This window comes from Palaemon carinicauda, chromosome 15 (genome assembly GCF_036898095.1).
Source record: "Palaemon carinicauda isolate YSFRI2023 chromosome 15, ASM3689809v2, whole genome shotgun sequence".
Lineage (NCBI taxonomy): Eukaryota > Metazoa > Arthropoda > Malacostraca > Decapoda > Palaemonidae > Palaemon > Palaemon carinicauda.
Genome location: NC_090739.1, coordinates 96,658,053 through 96,685,552, shown reverse-complemented (window position 1 = coordinate 96,685,552; position 27,500 = coordinate 96,658,053). Strand labels below are relative to the sequence as shown.

At 42.8% G+C, this 27,500-nt stretch overlaps 1 protein-coding gene across 1 annotated transcript in view; it reads right to left on the bottom strand.

Annotated features, from left to right (window-relative positions):
* LOC137654342 (uncharacterized) overlaps positions 1 to 27,500 on the bottom strand; it is a 212,023-nt gene that overhangs the window by 26,759 nt on the left and 157,764 nt on the right. The window contains exon 5 of the mRNA XM_068387959.1: positions 811 to 865. Coding sequence (XP_068244060.1) covers positions 811 to 865 — 55 coding nt within the window. The remainder of the gene's footprint in view (positions 1 to 810; positions 866 to 27,500) is intronic.

Here is a 27,500-nt window from a genome sequence, read left to right as displayed (position 1 = left end):
CAAGGGGTATAGCGGTACTGGTAGCCTTAACTATGGACTCCTACGAAGTTATGGAGGGCCTAACTGAAAGACCTAAGGAACCCAAGACTTTCTTAAAACAAACTCGTCATCAACAGCCTACAAGGCTGTAGGAGAAGAGGTATATCAGACTCTGAAGGGAAGCAGTGAACACAGGGGATTCCCACACATCAGCAAAACTTGAAAAGCCAGCATATGTAGATCCGAGTCCTGACTCCTGCAGGGTACTCGACAGGGAAAGATCGAGGGACATAAGTAGAAAGGAAGCAGAAGCAGCTGTTACACCTACCTACTTCCCCAATCAAGACCATACGGCAGTGAAACCCTTCGTCAGAGTCTTATTAGACATTACCTAGGCTATATTTAATATATATTTCACCTACTTTTAATTCAAGGTGTATTCCTGCCACTGCACTGGAGGCTACAACCTACACTCGTAGCACGGGCGATCCTTGCAAACAGACATGACACCTATAAGACTCAGAGGAAGTGTGGATCAACATCGGACTTCGCCATTCACGCCACCAATCACGAATTTCTTGCTTCCATTCTATTATCAACAATCACTCACTACATAAAAATATGGCACAGTTTGAGGATATACAAAATAAAGGCAGAGAAAAAAATTGAGGGCTCTCCGACTGAAAGAGGGAAGGACTCCTCGACCACAACCCTTCCTACATGGATAATAGTTCATTATCAGCTTTTAACTAGCAATTCTAGCACTTGCTGAAGCAATCTCAATAAAATTTATTAATGAAAGTGTTTGCATGATGCATGGGAACAACTTACCTTTAGGTTCTGAGTTTTCTGAACAATCCCTGGATATGTGTCCCTCCTTTCCACACTGAAATGAGAAAAAACACATCAGGTATAACAATATAAAACAGCTATAAGATCAATTGCCATTGATTTATTTATTATTTTTATGCACAATTAATACAGTAACCATTCTGCTATCTGGCTGAAAGCTTGCCACTTAACTGTGTTTGGTTTCAGATCATCTCTTTAAATTACCACAATACCATTGAAATAATATATACATACATACATACATATATATGTATGTATGTATATATATATATATATATATATATATATATATATATATATATATATATATATATATGTATATATATAAATAAATATATATACATATATATATATAGTGTGTGTGTGTATAGGAATCAAGAAAGCTAACAAGTGATAAATATAAAATATATTATAGCCACGGAAGAAAAAATGAAGAGACTTGATTGGAGTTAGTACTTTCGACCATTAGGGACATCAACAGACTCAACAATGAGTCTGTTGATGTCCCTAATGGACGAAAGTACCAACTCCAATCAAGTCTTCTCATTTTTCCTTCCGTGGCTATAATACATAAACTTACACACATACATAAATATATATATATATATATATATATATATATATATATATATATATTTATACATACATATATATATATATTATACATATAAAGAGAGAGAGAGAGAGAGAGAGAGAGAGAGAGAGAGAGAGAGAGATAGTATTTATACATATGCACATATATATATACTATACTGATAATATACTCACGCGCATATATATATATATATATATATATATATATATATATATATATATATATATACATACATACACATACCCATAAACATTTATATATATATATATATATATATATATATATATATATATATATATATATACATATATATGCATACATATACATTTATATTTACTGAATGTTGAGGATAATAGGGAGGCATATATAATTGCTGTTGCAGGTGTTGTGGTGCCGGTGATGGGAGATGAGAATGTGAGAGAGATTACAAGAGAGGAAGTGAGGAGAGCACTAGATGAAACGAGAGTAAGAAAAGCATTTGGCATGGATGTTGTGAGAGCTGAGACGTTGAAGGAAGGGTGTGTGACTGTACTTGAATGGTTGGTGAGATTGATTAATATACATTTTGTGTTGTCAATGATACCCGCAGATTGGGTTTGTGCGTGTATTGTACCACTATATAAGGGTACGGGATATGTGCACGAGTGTTGTAATTCAAGAGGTATTAGTTTCTTGAGTGTAGTTGGAGAAGTGTATGGTAGAGTACTGATTAATAGGATTAAGGATAAAACAGAGAATGCAATCTTAGAAGTACAGGGTGGTTTTAGAAGAGGTAGGGGTTATATGAATCAGATTTTTACAGTTAGGCAGATATGCGAGGAATTTTTAGCAAAAGGTAAGGAGGTGAATGTTGCGTTTATGGATTTGGAGAAAGCGTATGAGAGTTGATAGGGAAGCAATGTGGAATGTGATGAGATTATATGGAGTTGGTGGAAGGTTGTTGCAAGCAGTGAAAAGTTTCTACAAAGGTAGTAAAGCATGTGTTAGGACAGGAAATGAAGTGAGCGATTGGTTTCCGGTGAGAGTGGGGCTGAGACAGGGATGTGTCACCGTGGTTGTGTAACTTGTATGTTGATGGAGTGGTGAGAGAGGTGAATGCTCCAGTGCTTGGACGAGGATTGAAACTGGTAGACGAGAATGACCATGAATGGGAGGTAAATCAGTTGTTGTTTGCGGATGATACTGTACTGGTTGCAGACGCGGAAAAGAAGCTTGGCTGATTAGTGACAGAATTTGGAAGGGTGTGTGAGAGAAGGAAGTTGAGAGTTAATGTGGGTTAGATTAAGGTTATGAGATGTACGGGAAGGGAAGGTGGTGCGAGGTTGAATGTCAAGTTGAAAGGAGAGTTACTTGAGGAGGTGGATCAGTTCAAGTACTTGGGGTCTGTTGTTGCAGCAACTGGTGGAGTGGAAGCAGATGTGCGTCAAAGAGTGAATGAAGGATACAAAGTGTTGGGGGCAGTTAAGGTAGTAAAAAATAGAGGGTTGGGCATAAATGTAAACAGAGTTCTGTATGAAAAAGTGACTGTACCAACTGTGATGTATGGATCAGAGTTGTGGGGAATGAAAGTGACAGACAGAAATTGAATGTGTTTTGAGATGAAGTGTCTAAGGAGTATGGCTGGTGTATCCCGAGTAAATAGGGTTAGGAACGAAGTAGTGAGGGTGAGAACGGGTGTAAGAAATAAGATAGCAGCTAGAGTTATATGTATGTGTTGAGGTGGTTTGGCCATGTTGAGAGAATGGAAAATGGCTGTCTGCTAAAGAAAGTGATGATTGCAAGAGTTGATGGGAGAAGTACTAGAGGAAGGCCAAGGTTTGGGTGGATGGATGGAGTGAAAAAAGCTCTGGGTGATAAGAGGATAGATGTGAGAGACGCAAGAGAGCGTGCTAGAAATAGGACTGAATGGCGAGCGATTGTGACGCAGTTCCAGTAGGTTCTGCTGCTTCCTCCGGTGCCTTGGATGACCGCGGAGGTAGCAGCAGTAGGAGATTCAGCGTTATGAAGCTTCATCTGTGGTGGATAACGGGGGAGGGTGGGCTGTGGCACCTTAGCAGTACCAGCCGAACTCGGTTGAGTCCCTTGTCAGGCTGGGAGGAACGTAGAAAGGAGAGGTCCCCTTTTGGTTTCATTTGTTTGATGTCGGCTACCCCCAAAATTGGGGGAAGTGCCTAAGTATATGTATGAGATATACATACATATATATATATATATATATATATATATATATATATATATATATATATATATATATATATATGGATAAATATCAACACAACATCTTGCTCAAAAAGAAATAAATTTCTACCTCATACATGGGATCGAATGCTAGCCCTTTCTAATGAAAGGCCAGGTCGCTTCCAACCATGCCACGAGAGGCCATAAAAGAAGTCGGAACCTAACTGCTAATCTGCAGTTCAGGATTTACCTGGCTCTCACCCGGTAAATCCTGAAATTGATTTATATATATACACATAGGCAGTATATGTTAGAAATCCATGTATGCCAACAGTTATATTAGCAGATGAGCAACTTGAAGTATAGAAAACTTTAGATATAGAGAAAATGGCTCCCTAAATCCTGATGAAGTCCCTGGCAGCAGGGTGATGGATTGGTGTTTAAGGCAATAGACAAGATGTCTTTTCGGTTTTACTCCTAATGCCTGCCGGTTGATTTCACAGGAATTAGTATGGACCAGCGGTGGTCACTTGCCTTAGTTAGATAGGTACTACACACCACAAAGAACTGGCTATACTTTGATAAGTTTAACCAATGAATCCTCTATGGATTTTGTCATGCTATGGAAAAGGAAAATGACAGAATGGGCCTCAGTCCCGGGACATGTCGGGATTAGAATCTCCCGGTTTATTAATACTACTGAAAAATTGAAAATTGGTAATTGGAATGTTAGAACCATAAGATTGGAAAGTTAACCCTGGATAGGTATGATGGGTCGTTCGCGACCCCGAGCGTCAAAAAAAAAACAGGTTTTTCTCACGTGACTCACCCCCGTGACTGAATTTGTGGGTGATCGACCTGCAGGAGGTGTCTCCCCTACACGCTCTAGTAGTGTCCAGATGTGCATTGCTGTAGCTCTACTCCTTCCCCGATTTCTGAGACGCGTCGGGGTCGTTCGCGACCGTGTTTACCCTTCTAAGGTAGTTTGCATAATTATCAAAGTTATTACGTATTATGAAATTGTCGTAGAATGGTGCAACTTGTATAGGTTATCAGTTGTGGAAAGTCTTGGTGGATTGTTTGGCTACCATGTGCATGATTTTTTTTTTAGTTAAAATGTCGTTCATTACCACGAGGACCATTTTACCGCGAGTGCCCCTTTTTCATTTTTTTTCATTTTTTTGCCAAGTCATTTTTCCGTAAGATATTGCCAAATAGTGTCGTAAAACTTTTGCTTGTTTAGTGTTGGAAAGTGTGTCTAGATGATCTGGCTACCCATGCATGACTTTGTTTTTGTCAGATACGACGTAGTTATTGGTATATTGGGTATTTAACTGCGGTTACCAATTTGTTTTTTTTTTAATATTTGTAAAAATTACTACGTAGTAAGGAATTGCCGTATATTATTCATTTTTTTTTCATGTTTATGTGTTAGAAAGTGTGCCTTGATGGTTGGGCTAACACGTGCATGTCTTTTTTTTTATCTGAGATGCCGTATATTAGAATGTCGGGCATTTTACCGCGAGTACCCCTTTTTAATTTTTTTCATTTTTTTGCCAAGTCATTTTTCCGTAAGATATTGCGAAATAGTGTCGTAAAACTTTTGCTTTTTTAGTGTTGGAAAGTGTGTCTAGATGATCTGGCTACCCATGCGTGATTTTGTTTTTGTCAGATACGACGTAGTTATTGGTATATTGGGTATTTAACTGCGGTTGCCAATTTCTGTTTTTTTTTCAATATTTGTAAAAATTTACTACGTAGTAAGGAATTGCCGTATATTATTGATTTTTTTTTCATGTTTGTGTTAGAAAGTGTGCCTTGATGGTTGGGCTAACACGTGCATGTCTTTTTTTTTTATCTGAGATGCCGTATATTAGAATGTTGGGCGTTTTTCCGCGAGTGCCCCTTTTTATTTGTTTTGCATTTTTTTGCTTAGTCATGTTACCGTAAGGAATTGGCAAGTAGTGTCGCAAAACTTATATTTTTATAGTGTTGGAAAGTGTTTCTAGATGATCTGGCTACCCATGCCTATTTTTTTTTAGCCAGATATGGCGTATATATAAGTATGTGTTCGATTTTCCTGTGATTGCCATTTTTTCGTTTTTTCCCATTTCTTTCAAAATTACTACGTACTAAGGAACTATCACAGAGTAATGATTCATTTATATGTTTATTTGTCGGAAAATGTGCCTTGATGGTTTGCCTAGCACGTGGCTGAAATTTTTTTTTCTGAAATGCCGTATATTAGAATGGCCATTTTTCCACGAGTGCCCCTTTTTATTTGTTTTGCATTTTTTTGCTTAGTCATGTTACCGTAAGGAATTGGCAAGTAGTGTCGCAAAACTTATAATTTTATAGTGTTGGAAAGTGTTTCTAGATGATCTGGCTACCCATGCCTATCTTTTTTTTTTTTAGCCAGATATGGCGTATATATAGGTTTGTGTTTGATTTTCCTGTGATTGCCATTTTTTCGTTTTTTCCCAATTCTTTCAAAATTACTACGTACTAAGGAACTATCACAGAGTAATGATTCATTTAGATGTTTATTTGTCGGAAAATGTGCCTTGATGGTTTGCCTAGCACGTGGCTGAATTTTCTTTTTCTGAAATGCCGTATATTAGAATGTTAGCCATTTTTCCGCGAGTGCCCCTTTTTATTTGTTTTGCATTTTTTCGCTTAGTCATGTTACCGTAAGGAATTGGCAAGTAGTGTCGCAAAACTTATATTTTTATAGTGTTGGAAAGTGTTTCTAGATGATCTGGCTACCCATGCCTATCTTTTTTTTAGCCAGATATGGCGTATATATAGGTATGTGTTCGATTTTCCGGTGATTGCCATTTTTTCGTTTTTTTTCCAATTCTTTCAAAATTACTACGTACTAAGGAACTATCACAGAGTAATGATTCCTCTAGATGTTTATTTGTCGGAAAATTTTGTTTACTTTTTTTTTATTGAATATCATCAAATTTTTTTAGCTAAAATATTATATTGTTTTACATTTTTTTTTTTAGATTTTATTTCCCTTCAAAAAATTTTTTTTGGGTCAGAATTTCAATTTCATAGTCGTAAAATAATCGACAATTATCCAGCAACCCACCATACAATTTTTATGCATATCCAATAATAATTAGATTAGTAAATAACACCTTGAAATTGACATACCCTTCCTACATTTCAAGTGGCAGATTAGGGAGTCTGAGTCAGTGTGGTTGGCGGCCATTTTGTGGACATATCCGAAGCGTAAGCTGCCCTATCTATATATATTCTTGTTCCCTATAGAATTTGTGATATTTTGGTATATTTTTACCTGCATAAATATCATATTATATATCAAATATATGTATTTTTTTACGAAATTTCTAAGTACTCAAAAAATTACCTTTAGATATGGCCCCTGATATAAATGTAATTTACAAAATAATGAAGATTTTTTTACATATTTCTATTTTAGGATAACATGTTTATTCCCTAAAAAAAATTAGCAACTTCCTATTTCATTTGGGTACCCAAAAAAATTCATGAAATTTGGACAAAATTTTTTGGCCAAAAAAAGTTACTCTTTTTTTCTCATTTCAGATCTTCACCTCCATGGGTCTGACTTCATCCAAAATACATCAAGATGTGTCCTAAACATTCAAGAATCAATTCCTAAAAGGATTTGTGTATATATGTAAAAACTTTTTTTTTATGAATTTTTGTCAGGTCTTTTTTTTTCTACTTAATTTTTTAAAATATTTATAATAAATAGTTTTTCTGCAGATGAGTAGTATTTATCTTTACAGTTGTTTTAAGCATTCATTGAAGTTTTTTTTTTGGCAAAAGAAAAAAGGAGGTTACTGCAAAAACTGATTTTTCAAGAATTTTTTTTGGCGTCGGGGTCGTTCGCGTCCGAGTATACCCTTAAAGGGGTGTCCGAGGAGCGTACCTATCCAGGGTTAAAGCAAGTGAAATAGATTTATGAAATATACTTTGGAAATCTTGGCCCTAACTGAAACATGTAAGGGAATTAGTAAAGACATCTTAGACCAAGGCTATCTCTCTCTCTCACTGGAAAAACACATGGAGTTGGAAGGGGTTGAAACGGGTTGAAATGATGATGACACCAAGAGTAGAAAAGGCATTAGGGAATGGAGAGCTGTAAATGGTAGACTGTTACCCACAAAATTTAAATCAAAGCAGTGCAATATATTATAGTTTTCTATACACCAACAAATGATTCCCCAGAAGAAAGGAAAGATGAATACAATGAAGAATTGCCTTGTGTAATAGACGAGATCCTAGAGAAAGATATGAAAATTGTGATGGTGATTTTAATGTGAAAGTTGGAAAGAAAAATCGAGGTATACAGAATGTAATGGGTGTTGAGGGTCTTGGCAGAGTTTCAAATTAAAACGGGTCACATTTTATAGGCTTTTGCTCAACAATCAATCTTGTTATTGGCGGTACCCTTTACAGAACAAGGTAATCCACAAATATACATGGACTTTACCATGTGGCAATTACAAAAAAAAAAAAAAAAAAAAAAAATTGAACAGTTCAGATAGCCATTCATGAAGAAAGACTGAGAAATGTAAGAAGCTATAGAGGTACATATATTGGTCATGATCACCAGCTCATCATTGCTACATTGAAAATGAAACTGAAAGCACCCAACAGACATGTAGATAGAATACCAAGGTTTGATACAACTAAGCTTGTAGAAGATGATCACAGAGAAACTTTTGCAATTGAATGCAGGAATCGATTCGCAGTCTTAGAGACTTTAAGAGAAGAGCAGAAAATTAATGAAGAATTGTGCGATATATCAGTAAGTTGGTGGTGAAGTTTTGGGCCAAGCAGTTACAAGGATAAAACCATAGATATCTAATGATACATGGGATACTATAAAAGACATAATTTATTGTTGAAGTTTTCGAGGAAGTAATGAAAATTACAAGGTAGAGCAAGATAAATATTCCAGAATTATAGATGTCAAAAGAAAAGCCAGGAGTGACGAGAAGAGACAGGAAAGCAGATGAGCCTGACAAAGATATGAATTCAGGGAGTGTCTATAGTGTAAGAATTTCTCGTAGAATAATTAATAAAATCTCTAAGGGCAAAAAAGAAGCTGCATGTACCCATCAAAAAGACACATGGATGTTATAATTGAAGATGAAGAAAAGATATGTTGGATGGAACACTTTAGTGAGGTCATGAATATGAGATATGCAGGGACTTTGATTGATATACCTAAAGCTGAGGAAGACCTTGATGTGACCATGAATTAATTCAGTATTTGAGAAGTCGAAGCTATCATTCATTAAAAAACTAAAAAAATGGAAAGCCACTGGAAACGATGGCATAACTGATGAGATGATACTGGCCGAAAATGAAGCGATTCCCAGAATACTTACAGGATTATTTTGTAGAATGTTGCATGAGGATGCATACCAGATAAGTGGGAACTAGCAATGTTGGTGGGAAAAAAAAATAAAAAAAAGGGTCCGACTGATTGCCATAATTACAGAGTTATCCCATTTACGTCACTTGTCCTGAATATATATGTTAAACTCATTCTAAAGAGACTAGAGAGAAAGATTGATAAAAAGCTGAGAGATGAACAAGCAAGATTTACATAATGTAGAAGTTATACTGGCTAAATTAATTGGTAGTTTGTATCCACGTGGGAATAAATGTTGTTTGTACTCTGAATAATTCTAATCATTTCAGTTGTTTTATCTTTTAGAGCAGCTTTGTGTGTTGCCGAGCAACTGTTGTTGCAGAGGCCATCTTCAGGTTTATTGACAAAAAGCGTGTCCTCAATCCTTTTGTACGCTAATCTATTTAGAGTTTCATACATCATTATATGAAAACAAACAGCCCTGTTGTAATGCTTTCCTTCGAGGACTTTGTCAACTACCCCTGCTGCAATGGGGCCAGACTCAATAGCAAGGTCGTGAATTCCTGCTTCTCCAAAAATTATTCAAGTCTTTGATAGTAGATTACAGATTACAAGAAAATTACCCATCATTAGGATAATTTAGCCATACTTTTCATGGTGTCTCCATACTACTGCTGTACCTTTAGAAAAAGGTACTTGATCAAGCACAACTGCAATACAGGTCCTCAACTTACTAACATAATAGGTTCCAAAACGCTGCCTGTAAGTAGAATTTTGTTAAATATTAGCTCAGGGTAGGCCTAACCTGAATACCACGTGAAATATTTCCAGCTACAAAAGTCATCAAGTAGTCCAGTTTCATATGAAATAAATATCAGGTTACTGCAAATGTCCTTTTATTTATTGTAATACATGATATGATATTGTTTTATTACTTTTGATAAAATATAAGATTTATGATTCCAGTTGAATGTGTTTGCTCCCCCCCCCCCCCGCATTTGTAAGTTGAGGACCTACTACAAATTCAAGACCAAATGACTCTTGGACAGATTTCTTGGAATTTCTTGATCCACTGATATTTCTGTTGCTATAACAAATTCCAAAGCTGGCAAATAGAAAAGTGTGTCTTATCTCAAGTTGGTATACTAAAAATTGTCTGTGAACTAATTTTCTGTTCAATCATCAGAAGCGAGACAAAACCCATGGGTGTTTTGGTCTACAGCTTACGTTGAGGCATTTTCAAATTGCTCAAAACGTATTTTCTGGCAAAACTGGTGGTGGGCCTCCTCTTTTCCCAGAAATGTAAACCGACCAGACCAGAAAGGTAGGGTGAGAAAATAGAATAGTTGTTCTTAGTTGTTTTCTTTTGTACTGATATTGGTTTCAAGTTACTGTAAGCTTTGTTGTGGGTTGAACAATTATTACACGATTGTTCCTGCACTGCTAAGAACTTCCTATTGCCTATTAATATTATCAAAGCTAGAGCAGTGGGAACATGTGGCTGGACATTTGAAGGAAGAGGCACATTGTTACCTTTTGACATTCTCCAACTTCTCAATGCACAACGCTGTTTCAATTTCTTGTGGGAGAGAATATGAGCAGGCGTATGTCCCAACCTCTTCATTATCTTGATGAACTCAACATTACCTGGCAAGATCTTTATGACCCATGGAATCAAATGTGTTCTAGAGTCAGTATCTTGCCAGCACTCACGACTATGATATCATCTTGAGCTATAGACCTTGACAATCTGTTGGTTTCCAGTCACCACCATGTGCTACAGTAGAAAGAAAAAACTAACCGGCACTGTAACTTATGTGATGTTCAGCTCTTCAGGATGAGGGGGTGATAATTGTTTCATGTTAAGACTGTTGAACTTGATCCAGAATGAACATGCCTACTCATTGGATCAAAGTGTCAGAGTTTGCCTTTTCAGTAAATGTATCAAGTTCATTCTTCACTAACATAATATATAAGCCATAAAAAAATATTGACTAAGATTTCTGCGTGTTTTTTTTTTTTTGTAACATGCTTTATCAGTTACGCTGTATTCATTCATTAAACATTCAAATTTACTGGTGAGCTTAGAGAGAGGAATAAATCCTAAATTTGAAAATACATCTGTTTTAATATGGTAGTATTTGTTGAAGGCTGCCTTCTGTTTTCTGATAATCACTTTCAGTGATACATGCAAAAATTCAAGACAGTTGCATCCAGACAGTATATTTCTTTATGTTCATAAATTTTGGTTTTCTATACGAGGTAATCATTGAAGCTTCTTATAACTGGTTTTGAAAAAAGATGTCATTCCTAGGGCCAAGAGAATGATGGTGTATATTAGGACTGAGACCTTTCTCCTCATAATTCCTGTTATGAATGTGGATGTAATGAGATTCAGGTAATAAAAGTTTTTGGCAGGCCTCTTTTAATATTGTTGGTGATTTCAATGTTCACCAAAGGGAGTGGTAAAATACTGTTTCTCCAACCGATCGCCATGGCTTATGAGCTTTGGACTTTGCCTCAGAATCGGGCTGTGAGCAAATCATAAGTGAGGCTACTCACATGTCTGGTAAATGCTTGGACCTTGTATACACAAATTCCATTAGCGTTATAACAAGTGAAGTTAGTTCTCCAATTGGGACATCTGATCATGCCTCGATTTCATTAGTAGTATACATTAAGCAGTCTATCCTTAATGTATCATACTCGTGTAAGATTTATATACAATCTCGAGCAGACTGGAATGACATTTTGAGTGATATTTTGGGCTTGAATTGGTCACAATTGTATAAGTGTTGATCCTTTGAATGATAATCTAGTCACTATAATTGATAGAAGTATCCCTTCTCGTGTACTAAGGTACAAAGTGAAAGACGAATCAAGGTTCAATGATGATTGTAAACGTTCTTATTTGGAGACACAGGAGGCCTATCATCTATGGAGGGGCAATAGATGGCTCTGTCCAGAGGAAAAGGCACCCATTTTGGCTGATTTGTTTGACAGTAAGCAGGGTAATGAAAAACTTGATCTTCCTCATTCCTGACGCTAAAATAACTAGTTTAGCTTTCTGATCTCGTAAAACTAAAGCTCTCTTCATGGATCTTGATGCTTATGGAGGTATAGACACAAGTGGTATTTCGACTTAATTTTGATGAAGACTGAAGATCCCTTAGCTCCAAAATTTTTTTATTAGTTATTTTGTTCAAGTTAGCAAGAAAATGAGCTTTTAGCACTTTTTGAAGAATATGTACAGTAATGTTACTCCATTATGTAATTTCTGTGGTAGCTCAAGCCATAAGACTCGATCTTTTCTCTTTTTCAGGTGTTTGGTATTAACCTCTTCCTAACGATGGGTCACGTGACTCCTTTTTTTTTCACATATATATTACCATGGGTCACATGGGTGTCCCAAAATTTTATTAAATCTCCCTTAGACATAAACAAAGTCGGAATGGCCACGATAGATTAGTTTCCCCTATTCGTAATGCCTGTAGAGGTTATATTCGTCTACTATAGAAGATAGGATTTTCCAGAATAAAAGAAAACTGGGCATTCGTCCTACTCGTAGCAGTATGTGGCGGACATACGAACGTTTTCTAATGTCTTTGCTTTTTTTGTGTATATTACATAATGTCTGACATAGAAATTTCGGACAGTGATGATTCACATCCTCCAGAGGATGATAAGGAGGATTCAGACAGTGAAGATTATGCGTCAATGGCAAGTGATATCCATGAAAGTGAAGATGAAACATTCATATCTCACACACATTTTATATATATATATATATATATATATATATATATATATATATATATATATATATATATATATATATATATGTTTTCATTATAAAATAAATTTTAAACATACTTACCTGGTAGTTATATATATAGCTTACGTCTCTGATGTCACGGCAGAAAATTCGAAACTCGCGCCAATCGCCGATTGGATAACCAGGTGTACTACCTGCGCACCCCTAGCGAGGTACCTCGGAACCATCCCCTGTTCCCTCATATTTTCTATGCCTCTAGTCTCTAGAGGGGAGGTGGGTGGTAATTTAATTATATAAAACTACCAGGTAAGTATGTTCAAAAATTTATTTTATAATGAAAATAACATTTTTAAACATAAGACTTACCTGGTAGTTATATATAAAGCTGATTAACACCTTTGGTGGGGGGTTAGAGATAGCCAATATAGTAGGAATTTTTTTACTTAAGAGTTAATAAACAAACTTAAGGGTTCGTACCTGATAAGGAAGCTGACTTCAATAAATTCTTTCATTATGTCCGCTTTCCTTATGAGATCCAGCGATTCACCCAGGGGGCTGAAGACCTCTAGGAGCTGTCAAACTGGTCTAAAACCCTCTATGTGACAGGACCTCTTCCAATACCCTTGTTCCGGGCGCTCTCAAGGAACAAATTGACCACCTGACTAAAATCAATTATTGTGGGAGACTCGCAATCTCCACAAACAACCATAAAAATATAAAAGTTCCAAGAGAAGAAAAAGGTATTAGGATAAAGGGAATGTAGTGGTGGAACCTTCCCCACTACTGCACTCGCTGTTACGAGTGGTCCCAGAAGATATCAGTACTCATAAAAAGTCTGAACACGTTTCAAATAGTGTGGAGTGAACACAGATTTACTCCTCCAAAAGGTTGTGTCCAAAATGCTCTGCCACAATCTATTCTGCTTGAAGGCCACTGAAGTTGTTACAGCACTAACTTCATGCGTCTTGACCTTTAAAAACTTGAGGCCAGTCTCACTGTAATGCGTATGAGCCTCTCCTATAAGAGTCTGATGAAGACTGAAAGGACATTCTTGACATCTGTACCGAGGGCTTCTTGCTCGAGCACCAAAGAGCTTTCGACTTGCCTCGCAACTCTTACATTCTACCCAGATAGAACTTCAGGGCACTTACTGGACACAGGACTCTCTCCAACTCCTCGCCAACCACCTCCGAAAGATTCGGAAACTCAAAAGCCTTGGGCCAAGGTTGAGAAGAGCGGTCATTCTTGGCGAGGAAGCCTAACTGCAAAGAGCAGATAGCTTCGTTATCTCGAAAGCCAACATTTTTACTAAACGCATGAATTCACTATATCTTTTAGCTGTTGCAAGACTAACACAAAAAAAGTGTTTTCATCGTGAGGTCCTTAAATGAAGAAGAATGCAAGAGCTCAAGCCTGTCACTCATAAGGAACTTTGGGACAATATCCAGAATCGAAGCTAGTGAATCCCGGTTGTTTCAATGTTTCAAACTATTTGAGAAGTACCTGTAGGACTTTATCATTCGAAAAGTCCAAGATACTGTGCCTGACTACAGTCGCTAACACACTCTTGTATCCCTTGATGGAAGAGGATGAACAAATGAGCTTCCTTCGAAGGAACAACAGGAAGTCAGCAATCTGAGCTGTAAATATACTGGAAAAGAAAACAGAGTCGACTGCACCATTCTCTAAAACCTCCCACTTGGATTGATAGATCCTGATAGTAGAAGTCCTTATTGCCTTGTAAAAGCCCTAGCTGCCTCCTTCGAAAAATCTCTAGCTCCCGTGAGTTTTCGATACTGAAGGTAGTTAGATGAAGAGCTAGGAGACTTGAAAGGTACCTTGCCAAGAGAGGATGTCTGAGTAAACCTACTCTAAAAGAGGCTTCTAGGAGAGTCCATCATCCATTCCAGTATCTCTGAGAACCATCCTCTTGAGGACCAAAAGAAGGCCACTAGAGTCATCTGGTGCCTTCGTGTGACAAACTTTTTATCACCTTGCAAAGGACATTGAACAGTGTAAAAACTTACACGTCCAGACTGGACCAGACTAACAGGAAAGCATCTATGTGAACTGCTTTGAGATCTGGCACCTGAGAGCAGTAAGATTCTAGTCTCTTTGTCTGCGAAGACGCGAATAGGTCTATACAAGGACGACACCTAAGTCGCCACAGATTCTTGCAGACTTCTCAATGGAGTGTCCATTCTCCATCTAAGGCTGTCTGCCATACATTCTTCCCCCCTTGAAAGAACCTTGTTAGAAGGATTACATTCTTCTCCTTTGACCAGATGAGAAAACTCCTCGCAATCCCGTAAAGGGACCTCGAGTGGGTTCCGCCTTGCTTGGCAATGAAAGCCAATTCTGCGGTGTTATCGGCACTGACCTGCACCACTTTGTCCAAACTGACCCTTCAAAGTTTTTTGAGGGTCAACTGGACTGTACACAGTTCCTTGTATGATGAGGAAGCTCTTCTGATCCTCTGTCCATAGTTCCGAAGCTTCCAATTGTCCAGTGTTGCTCCCACTCTGAGTCCGAGGTGTCGGGACACAACACAAGGTCGAGTTCCTCTGTTCAAAGGAGTGACCTTCTGGAAGCTTGACCGGATCGTTCCACCACTGAAGGCAACTTCCTCTGGCATCCGAAAAGGGATGCATACCGACTCTCGATCCTCTCCTTGTCCCAAAATGATTGAGGTAGAATTGGAGAGGACGAAGAAAAATCACACAAGGACAATAGCTTCTAGCTTCTGACTGGCCAGGAAAGGAACCCTGGTCCAGGAAAACTTGGATGATGAGTGACATATCAATGGTCACAAAGAAAGATTCAGCCTTCCCAGGGAAAAAAACCAATCCCAACAAGGAGAGGGTTCCCAACATACTCATCCACTTCCTCACAGAACACTTCTGTAGCTCTAGAAAAGATTGCAGTTTCAAGACGGCTTGGTCCGTTCTAAGGGGAGACGTAAAAGCCCGAAAAAACTTGACTCTGAATCACCATCCTTAGATAAAGTATCTTTCGTGATGGAGTCAGAAGATCTAACGGAAGTAGTGACCTGTGTTTATCAGGATACATCTCTTTAAGGTTCTGACTTCTGGTGTCAAGGGAACCCAGATCACCGCCTCTGTTGCCGCGTTGTTCTAAGGCTAGACGCTCAATAAAAACGTCCGTGATCGAAGAGATCGGAACCAAAACGTCCAAGAACTCAACATTCGATTCGACCAATGTAATCACAAAGTCCGAGGTTCTCATGTTCAATGTCATGCCTCATGCTAGATCTTCGACGTCGAGCGTCCTGAAAGACATAACGCCGAGCGTCCTGTAAGACGTGGCGCCGAGCGTCCTGAAAGACGAGGCGCCGAGCGTCCTGTAAGACGTGGCGCCGAGCGTCCTGTAAGACGTGGCGCCGAGCGTCCTGTAAGACGTGGCGCCAAGCGTCCTGTAAGACGTGGCGCCGAGCGTCCTGTAAGACGTGGCGCCGAGCGTCCTGTAAGACGTGGCGCCGAGCGTCCTAGAAGGTGTAGCGCTGAGCATCCTGTAAGACGTGGTGCCGAGCGGCCAACAGAGCAAGACGCCGAACGTCCTATAAGACGTGGCGCTGAGAGTCCTAGTGTCAAAAGACTCTACTTGATGACAGGAAGACCCAATTCTTCTGATAGGCTCAACGTTATCTGAAGATCCTTCATGAAAGATCGAAAGAATGAACTCTGAGAAACCAAACGTCCAGATACAGGGAGGCTCTGATATCTCTTGAGGGCAGTATTCTGCTACAATTAGCACAAGTTTCGTGAACATTAGAGGGGCGGAGCCGAGACCAAAACACACGGCCCGAAACTGACACATTCTTCCCGCCTTCCTCCGTGTAAACAAACTTCAGATAAAGTTTGATTGCATAGCCTGCCTCATGGACTCCTCTCTAGATCTGGGAGAGAGATCTATTGGAGCTAAAACTAAAGGTGGTTTCCCGATAAAAGGAAATTGTAATCCTCTTTCAGAAGACGTACTGACCAAAGGTCTGCTCCCCTCTTCTCCCAAGATTACCAGAAGTTGTGTAGTTTGGCTCTACTGCCTAAAGGCGAAAGCAGTCAGACTCTGCTTCGCCCTGTGACCAGGCTGACATGAGTCCTTTATAGTTCATATATGACATATCTGTTTTTGATGTTACTATTTTAGAATGATCTAATGTTGATTTATTCTCATTTATTTCCTTATTTCCTTTCCTCACTGGGCTATTTTTTCCCTATTGGAGCCCTTGGGCTTATAGCATCTTGGTTTTCCAGCTAGGGTTGTAGCTTGGCTAGAAATAAGATGTTATTTTCATTATAAAATAAATTTTTGAACATACTTACCTGGTAGTTATATATAATTACCAGGTAAGTCTTATGTTTAAAAAAAAAAAATAATAATCTTGTACCAGATACAAGATCTAGAGGCCAGTTTATTCAGAGGAAAAAAGAAAGCTGCCTTTCCTAGGTCCTTCTGGGACTCCATCCAGTCTCCCATCATCCTTACAGCTCCATAAAATAATTTGGAAACTCATCATTAAAACCTTTCATGAGTTTCTTAATAATCTGAAGGACGAAAGGACTTAGGATCTCTCCTGATAATCTCAAATAATTCAACAGAAGAAAAGTGATCACCAATGTCTTCCTCTGACAAAAATCTTGTAAGACGAGGCGCCGAGCGTCCTGAAAGACGAGGCGCCGAGCGTCCTGAAAGACGAGGCGCCGAGCGTCCTGAAAGACGAGGCGCCGAGCGTCCTGAAAGACGAGGCGCCGAGCGTCCTGAAAGACTAGGCGCCGAGCGTCCTCAAAGACGAGGCGCCGAGCGTCCTGAAAGACGAGGGGCCGAGCGTCCTCAAAGACGAGGCGCCGAGCGTCCTGCAAGACGAGGCGCCGAGCGTCCTCAAAGACGAGGCGCCGAGCGTCCTGAAAGACGAGGCGCCGAGCGTCCCCAAAGACGAGGCGCCGAGCGTCCCGAAAGACGAGGCGCCGAGCGTCCCGAAAGACGAGGCGCCGAGCGTCCCGAAAGACGAGGCGCCGAGCGTCCCGAAAGACGAGGCGCCGAGCGTCCCGAAAGACGAGGCGCCGAGCGTCCCGAAAGACGAGGCGCCGAGCGTCCCGAAAGACGAGGCGCCGAGCGTCCCGAAAGACGAGGCGCCGAGCGTCCCGAAAGACGAGGCGCCGAGCGTCCCGAAAGACGAGGCGCCGAGCGTCCTCAAAGACGAGGCGCCGAGCGTCCTGAAAGACCAGGCGCCGAGCGTCCTCAAAGACCAGGCGCCGAGCGTCCTCAAAGACGAGGCGCCAAGCATCCTGAAAGACCAGGCGCTGAGCGTCCTGAAAGACCAGGCGCAGAGCGTCCTGAAAAACGTGCGCCGAGCGTCCTGAAGACGTGGAGCCGAGCGTCCTGAAAGACATGGCGACTAGCGTCCTGTAAGACATGACGCCATGCGTCCTGATAGACTTATCGCCGAGCGTTAAAGCAAAATGATCTTCATTGCACCGCTCGGCATGTTCGGTTTAATGACTTCTGATAAGAGGGTTCTCATGGCCGACTGGCGCTCTGGGACAAAAACCGTGTCTATATTGGTTCGTAAGCATTGCTATTATCAGCAAATATCTATGACATTGTATTGCTATTATCAGCAAATGTGATACAATGCAAGACTCTAACAGCAGTGTTAATAGTTTGATGGCCAACGCTCTTAGACTTTCCCATGGCAAGGACGGGAGTTCTAGGAACGTCAACAGGGACGCTGCTCGGGAGCTAACGCCTCTCGTTTCCTTTCGCCGATCGACATTCCTTCTCCCAGGGGTTGGGGAGCTTGGAAGAGGTCTAAGGCTAGGATAACGACGTCAACAGTGCTGAATAAATTCACTGCACTCATATAGCACTGAAACTTGCACTTTTAGACTCTTACAAAAAAGACCATAATTAGTCCTGCCCGTTGTGAGATACCTTACTCTTCTGCCAAGGGCTTGAAGGAGGATGCAATATAGTCTCTAATTCTTGCTATATAAATTATAAAATATTTTCTATAAAACATTAAACTGATATTTTCATGTAAAATGATATTTTCATAATAAAATAAACCTTCAAACATACATAAAAATAACCACTGGTTAAGTCTTGTGTTTAAAAATAAATCTTGAACACACTCACCCGGTAGTTATATATAACCAACGGTAAAACTAAATGTTATAAATACTTACCCGGTAGTTACAAACTATCACCGGGAAAGCTATATATGATTAAAATGAACAGATATTGGAATAAAATGACAAATTCGTAGGTAATTTGTATTTTTCGTAACTCTACAAACCTTAGCTATTTAATATGGGTAATTACTTTTGGCGTAGCTGAAATGATGAGCCATTAGAATTTTAACGAGGGTTTACTGCCCCACCGCTGGTTAGCGGGGGTAGGGAGGGTAGCTTGCTACCGACCCCCCTCACATACACCTGTGCTTGAGCTCACTTTGCTTAGAGGTAGGACTTCACGGGGGATAGGGCTGGCGGGCAACATTGATTAAATAGCTAAGGTTTGTATAGTTAAGAAAAATACAAATTACCTACGAATTTGTCATTTGCTCCGTAACTGAAATACAAACCACGCTATTTAATATGGGTGACACACCCCTTAGGAAGGGTGGCAAGTCCAAGCCAGAACTGGCTTTTGGCTTTGCCCGGGGACAGTATCCGAGTGTGTCAGTACTCAACAATAAGGAGTCCCTGCACCTCGCTAGAACCTTGCTATGCCAGGGCTACGGCCTACGTAAGCTGTGTGTGAAGGTATGAAGTGTGACTCGTCCTAGGAAGTTGACCTGTAGTCCTTTAGATGGAAACTTAGGCTAGGACTCTCCCAATACCGCCTCGTCAGGGTATGGGGACGTAACAGTATTAGTTTAATACTATGAACTCAAGGAAACATGGTTTACCTGCAGTGGTTCGAGGTCAGCTGTGCAGAGAACCAAGGATGCTGCTTTCCCCAAGAGAGGGGAGGATGAAGAAAGGAATAAGGGCCAGACAAATCTTTTCGCAGACTAAGACCGGGTAACAATGCCCTCAACCATCTGCTACTTGTCCATGAAGGCGCCTGAGGTTTTAAACCAGCTGTTCTGCAGCCACCACAGGGCCGATAGAGAACGTATCGAGCCTCCTGTGGGTCACGTCTTGCAGGTAGTGGGCTGTGAAGGTCGTCTGACGCTTCCAAACCCCCCCCCCCCCCTTGTAGAACCTGCGTCACTGAAAAGTTCTTCTTGAAGGCCAGGGACGTAGCTACACCCGACATCATGTGCTCTAGGGCAACGTGACGGAGGAGGGACAGAATTCATGGACAGATGAATCACCCTACAAATCCATGCCGAGATGGTATTCTTGGTAACCCTCCTCTTTGTTCTCCCAGTGCTCACAAACAATGCCTGCACTTGGGGACGAACTGCAGCCGTTCTTTTGAGATATAGCCTAAGACTCCTTACTGGACACAGTAGGAGATGGTCTGGGTCATCTGTTACAAAACTAACTCGAAATCTGGAATGTGTCGAACCGAGGGTCCGGCACTCCCGGATTCTGAGTCTTAACAACAAACTCAGGGACGAATTTGAACGTTACCTACACCCATCCCCTTGAATGGGCGTTGTCATACGAGAGACCATGAAGTTCACCGACTCGCTTGGCCGAGGACAAAGCTAGTAGGAACACAGTCTTCAAAGTTAGGTGGCGATCTGAAGCCTGGCGTAATGGCTCGTAGGGAGGTCTCTTAAGAGACCTGAGAACTCGAACCACGTTCCATGGAGGTGGTCTCACTTCTGACTGAGGGCAGGTAAGTTCATAACTTTGTGCGAGTAGGGAAAGTTCCGGCGAGGAAGAAATGTCCAATCCTTTGAGGCTGAAGGATAGACTTAGGGCCGAGCGATAGCCTTTCACTGCCGAGACTGAAAGGCGCATTTCTTCTCGCAAATACACAAAGAACTCCGCTATTGCTGGAATAGTGGCATCGAGTGGAGAGATACCCCTTCCAAGACACCAACCACAGAAAACTCGCCACTTTGCCTGGTAGACCCCTCCGACTGACTGCCTGGTAGACCCCTGCGGATGACCATCGCAGGTGTCCAGACATCCTGTTCGCAACTTGTTGCAAAAATCCTCTCTTAGCGAGGAGATGCTGGATAGTCTACAGGCGTGAAGTCGTAGCTTTCTTTGTGAAAGATGTTGGCACGTGGTTGTTTGAGTAGCTCGTGTCGTGGAGGGAGTTCTCTCGGAAGTTCTATTAGGAGTTGCAAAAGGTCTGGAAACCATTTGGCGTGATGCCATAGTGGAGCTATGAGGGTCATCGAGAGATTAACCGATATTCTGGACTTGTTGAGCACCCTCCTTATCAGACAGAACAGGGGAAAGGCATACACGTCGATGTTGTCCCACCGTTGTTGGAAGGCATCTTGCCAGAGTGCCTTGGGATCCGGGACTCGGGAGCAGTACAGCGGGAGCTTGAAGTTCAACGCTGTAGCAAATAGATCCACAGTCGGGGAACCCCACAAAGTCAGGACTTTGTTGGCTACTAGATCCAAAGACCACTCGGTACTCACTATCTGAGACGCTCTGCTCAGACTGTCGGCGAGCACATTCCTCTTGCCTGGAATGAAGCGAGCCAATAGTGGAATCGAGAGGACTTCGGTCCATCTAAGTATCTTTACTGCAAGATGGGATAGCTGCTTTGAAAAGGTACCTCCTTGCTTGTTGATGTAAGCCACTACTGTGGTGTTGTCGCTCATCACCACCACAGAGTGACCCGCCAGGTATTGTTGGAACTGTTGAAGGGCCAGGTATACGGCCTTCATTTCTAGCAGATTTATATGGAGGCACTTTTCTGATTCTGACCACAGGCCTGAGGTCCTGTGATGCAGAACGTGGGCCCCCCACCCTTTCTTTGAGGCGTCCGAAAACAGCATCGAATGCAGGGGGAGGACGAGAAGATCCACTCCCCTTCGTAGGTTCTCGTCTGTCACCCACCACTGAAGGTCCGTCTGTTCCGCAGGACCCATAGGGATCATGACGTCCAGGGAATCGTGACCCTGATTCCACCGAGACTTGAGTCGCCATTGGAGAGATCTCACTCTGAGGCGACCGTTGGGACTAGATGGGCCAAGGACGAGAGGTGACAGAGTTGACGTAACCACGATTGGGCTGGAAGCTCTTCTCGTCTGAGGAAAGGACTCGCCACCCTCCTCAGCCTTGCTATCCTGTCGTCTGATGGGAAGGCTTTGTGGAGATTGGTGTCTATGATCATGCCTAGATATACCAGTCTCTGAGTGGGAAGCAGAGAAGACTTCGAGATTTACCTTGATCCCCAGATCTTGGCAAACCCCCAGAAGTTTGTCTCGGTGTCGAAGAAGGGATGACTCCAAGTCTGCTAGGATCACCCAGTCGTCCAGATAACTGAGGAGACGGATGCCGATCTTGTGTGCCCACGACAATATTAGGGTGAACACTGGTGAAAACTTGTGGTGCTGTGGAGAAACCGATACACAGCACCTTGAACTGGTAGATCTTGTTGTCTAGGCTGAATCTTAAGTACTTCCTTGAAGACGGATGGACAGGGATCTGCAAGTACGCGTCCTTCAGGTCCAGTGTACACATGAAGTCTTGCGGTCTCACTGCAAGTCTGACCGTGTCTGCAGTCTCCATGCTGAACAAACCTGTTCAGAGCCGAGAGGTCGATGACTGGTCTCCAGCCTCCAGACGCCTTCTTTACAAGAAAGAGTCGACTGAAAAAGCCTGGGGACATGTCGACAACCTCTTGGAGAGCGCCCTTCTTCAACATGGTCTGGACTTCTGCCCAAAGGGCTTGCCCGCTTGCCGATCCCATGGCAAGGGAGCTCAACGACAACTGATTCGCTGTCAGGGGAGGTAGAGATGTTGTGAACGGGACGCGATATCCTTGACTGATTACGGAAATCGTCCAGGAATCGGCCCCGAGTTGCTGCCGCCTGTTTGCGCAACTTTGTAGGCATCCCCCCACTTGTTGACATGCAGGGGTACTGCCAATCCTAGCGTTTGCGGCTTCGGCCGCTCCCTCTAGGATTCTTTCCTCTCCTGGAGGACTTTTTGCCTTTCTCTTCCTTGACAGGAAAGGGCTTAGACACCGTTGTCTTCGCTGTAGCTGCCAGTTTCGTGGTCTTGGTAAGATGTGATTGCTGGGTTGCTGGAGGTTTATAGGGCTTTGATGTTAGAGCTCTAAGTAGGAGAGAGTCCTGGTTGGACTTCCTCCACCTCCCAGCCGCCTGTTCCACGTCCTTAGGCTCGAACAAGTTCTTCCCCAAGATGGAAGATTGTCTGAGCCTGCTGATCTCGGTACTGGGGACTATATGGTGGAATCTCTCAGACACTGCATCTCGACGTTTCAAGATGGTATTAGCCCACAAGTTCGAGACTTGGTGGGCTAAAAACTCGATTGTACGAGTGCCTAAGAGTAAAAAGGTCTCCATAGCCTTCCTGGTACCCTCTTTGGACAAGTCCTCTGATCATAACAAGATGCCCAGACCCCCTAGCCAGATGTCCAGCCACGAAGTTGCCTGAATGGCACACTTCACCACCTTCCACTGGCTAAGGATCTCCGTTGCCAAGAACGAAACTTGCCAGTTGGAGTCTCTCTCTAGAGGGACTCCCCTGGTAAGGTCTTCCAAAGAGTGGTGTAGGGGAAGAGCTAAACAAGTCTCCTCCATGATGTAAAAGTACCTCCTCTGATGGACACGAGGAGGCAGGAGGAGTTTGTTACCGGCGTTGGATCGGCAGGAGGCGGCAAGCTCGGAGAGCTGACTTTCGACCTTGTCTCTGGCACTCTTGAGACCAGGGCAAAGCCGCACTGGCCTTTGAGGGTTTTTGAGTACCAAAGACTCGGTCCAAGACCGTGTCTTTGCCCTCACGAGGGGGAATCTCTGGGTCAGCAAACCCATTGAGTCCTCATAAGGGTCAGAACCTGCCAGAACGCATGCTCTGATTCCTGCAGCTCCCCTCCCGAAGGGCTAGCAGCGAAGTCTCCTGTCCCCAAAGGCTTTTCTTGGGGGGACTCGTGGACATTCTCTGAGGGCTTGGCTGGCTCTGGTCTAATCCGTGAGGACGACTTAAGCAAAGTCTTAGAGTTCTTAGACTCCCTCCTGGGAGGGATGCAGGCCTCCAACGGTGATGGTGGGAGGCTCTTCTCCACCCCTATCCGAGAAGACTTCCCGGCGCGAGATGGGGTTTCCCTCATTGGTGCGATGGGGGAACGCCTCACCTCACGTGACTCCCATGAGGACGGGAAATCTTTGTCCGAAGGGGAGGGAGTGAAAGTCTGGGGGGGTGAGGAGGCCTTCCTCAAAGACTTCCGAGGAGACCGCTTCTCCCTTGGAGAAGTTACCACGTCAGATACTCCTCTCTTCCTCTTCAGGGGAGTAGAAGCTGCCAATGATTTGTGGCCCAGCTCAGAGAGAACAGGTTTAAAAGCCTGCAAGACCTCTCTGACCAGGGACCCAAACCAAGGCTGCTGACTGACAGCTGCTCTGTCAGAAACTCCTTCTGGAGGGAAGGGGATTGTTCGATCCCTAAAAAAGGAGTTACCACAGGAGGGTTTGCCTGAAAAGAAGGAGAATACTCCCTAGACCTATCTGGAATCCTCCCTCCCTCTTGCGAGCACGCTGTTCTGCGCTTGCAGGGTGTGTGTGTGACTATGATGACCTGGCCGTGCGTTGTCCTGCAGCCTCACTCGTGGGATCGCGCTAAGGATTGCGCTGGGGATCGCGCTGGCACTGGCGCAATGGGATTAGCCCTGGGTCGAGCGCGGGAGATTATTCACATGCGAGGGTGATAGCAAGGGCGCGCAGGCGAGGGAGCATGCAGGCGGGCGAGGGAGCATGCGGCGGGCGAGCGATAGCGCGCAGGCGAGGGAGCATGCGGGCGAGCGATAGCGCGCGAAGGCGGTTGTTCGCGCAGGATCTGGCCGAAGAGCCCGTGAAGGCGATAACGTTGGGCACAAGCGGGCAGGAGATATATCCCTTGCGCGCTAATGCACATGAGAGCGCACATCTGGCTGTGGTGGTGGGCGCACGTGTGCAATCTCGTGGGAGTGCGTCGGAGACTGCGTGCGATGACGCGCAGGTGAAGGATGTCGCGCAAATGGGGTCCCATGGCGCGTCGGTGATCGATGGAGTGTTGATGAGCGCTGGCGAGCAGGGGAAGAGGTTACCTACCCCATTGCGCCCAGATCAGAAGATCGTGGGCGCACAGGAAATCGTTGGCGGGTAGGCGAGCGCTGGTGCGCAGGAGAACAGGGGGGCGCACCAAGATGAGGGCGCGCAGTAGCGCGCTGGCACGCTATATCAGGAAAATTAGCAGGCGAGCGCTTGCGCGCAGGTGATCCTTGGCACGCAGCGGAGACCTGGCATGTAAGGGACTTTTGCACAAATTTGAGCAAAAGCCCTTTATGCCCCGAAGGGACCGTTGCCCGTTTTACAACGGGATGAGTTGGCGGCCACAGCGCGTCAGCAGCCAGGAACGGCGACGGCAAGTCAGCAAGTCTGGCGGTGGACGGTTGGCGTGCCCTATGTGAGGACAACCTTCCACCGAAGGAGAACGTGAACGATCTGCAGAGGGGTCCAGGGATGTAGCTGGTAGGGTCGAAACACAACGGCGAGGTTCCTCTGCGGCGGACTGCAGAGGTGATGAACCGAAGAGGCGCCTCCTAACACCTTTGTGAGGTGAAGGAAGGCCTCTACGGTGAAGAGGAAGGTGGGCTTTACGCTTTATATACCCTCTGAGGGCCGTGGGGTCAGCGGGCTGACCATCAGCAGTCCTCCGAAGAGGAGTCTCTGTGAGTGAACTCCCCCGAGGGGAAGAATCACCGGCAGGAGACTGTTGGACTTAGTTCCTCCATCGAAGGATGTTCAGAGGGGGGGAACTAAGCCTTCAGCTACATCAGCAACATCAGGAGCAGAGGTTTGATACAACTCATCGGAAGCCTCTGCCACAACAACGTCGACGATAGACAAAGGATCAACCTCTGCTACAGTCTGCAATTGTCTGACAGCTGCCCCCAACCTGATCATGTCAAACAAGGCTTCCTTGGAGGGCGAACCCTCAAGCCCCAAGGAAGACCAAAGCTGCAACAAATCATTATTAGACACATTTACATTAAAATCCTCCCCCAGGGAAGGAAGAGGAGCTGCCTCGCTATGGGAGGCAACTCCCTCTCCCAAACCCCGAGATTGGTCAACAGAACTACGGCCTACGCTACCACTTGACAGTTTCTCGGAAGAAACCGATCGAGTAAGAGCTTCCGAGGAGGTTTGGGCCACGGAAGAGCCCTTGAGATTTTCTCCTTTCAAAGAAACCTTCGAAGGAGAAATATCCCGCCTGGACTTCTTCCGGCGCCGAGAAAACCTCTCCCACTGGGAGGTAGACCACTCCCTGCACTCACCCCACACATTATTCCTATCACACCGCTAGCCACTACAGTAAGGACACAAGGTGTGGGGGTCCGTTTCGACCGCCGACATATACGTGCCACAAGGCGGTCAGGTAATCCAGGACACTTACGCATCGCAGAGGCCAACTTCACACACACACTCTGTCAAAGGAAAAGCAAAAAGATTAGCAATGACTGTCAAAGAGGGTGGGGGGGGGTAGCAAGCTTCTCTCCCTAACCCCCCCCCCCCCCTCTAACTAGCGATGGGGTAGTAAACCCTTGTTAAAATTCTAATGGCTCGTCATTTCAGCCACACCGAAAGTAATTACCCATATCAAATAGCGTGGTTTGTATTTCAGTTACGGAACAAATATAAATATATATAATCAACCCTTAATTCCTAAGGGTTCCCAAAAATAGTGATTTGTTATGATTAAAAAGAACAGATATAGCAATAATGTATATATATATATATAAATGTAAACAACCCTTAAATCTTAAGGGTTCCCAAAAATAGTGATTTGCTACACTTTACAATTGGAACATGTATATGAATATACGACTAATACTAGAATTCCCAATATCAAAATAAACGATACCAAAACATGTTGAGACTGCACTGATTGTCATGAGAACTACGCAGCGAAAATTAACAATACGCTAGTTATATTCAAACTATGAAAATAGATCGATGATTTAAAGCACAAATACTAAAAGGACATTTTTTTGAAAATTTTTTTTACATTAAAAGTTAAAAACTTATGGTAAGATAGAATTCCTTTTCATTCTTTTCAAGAAAAAGCCAATAAAAGAATTTTGCAAGTCATACTACTATGTACTATGTAGATAACGTCACACAACTGTGACGACACAGAGTTGGCAGAACATATCTCCGCCATCATGTTTTAAAAAAGTAGGTTCGTCAGTTTTACAGCAATGGGAAAAAACTCCCAAACCTACCTCTTTCAAGATACGAAAAAAATTAAAACACTAACACTCAGTAAAAATAAAAACCAACCAGCAAAGGCTAAAAGTAAATTGTACATCACCTAGATAACTGTAATATACAGGTTAAAGCGAGTGAAAACTCCAACGATGTTGCCGCTACGGCGGTAGAGAAAATATGAGGGAACAGGGGATGGTTCTGAGGTACCTCGCTAGGGTGCGCAGGTAGTACACCTGGTTATCCAATCGGCGATTGGCGCGAGTTTTGAATTTTCTGACGTGACGTCAGAGACATAGGCTATATATATAACTACCAGTTAAGTCTTATGTTTAAAAATAAATATATAAATATATATATATATATA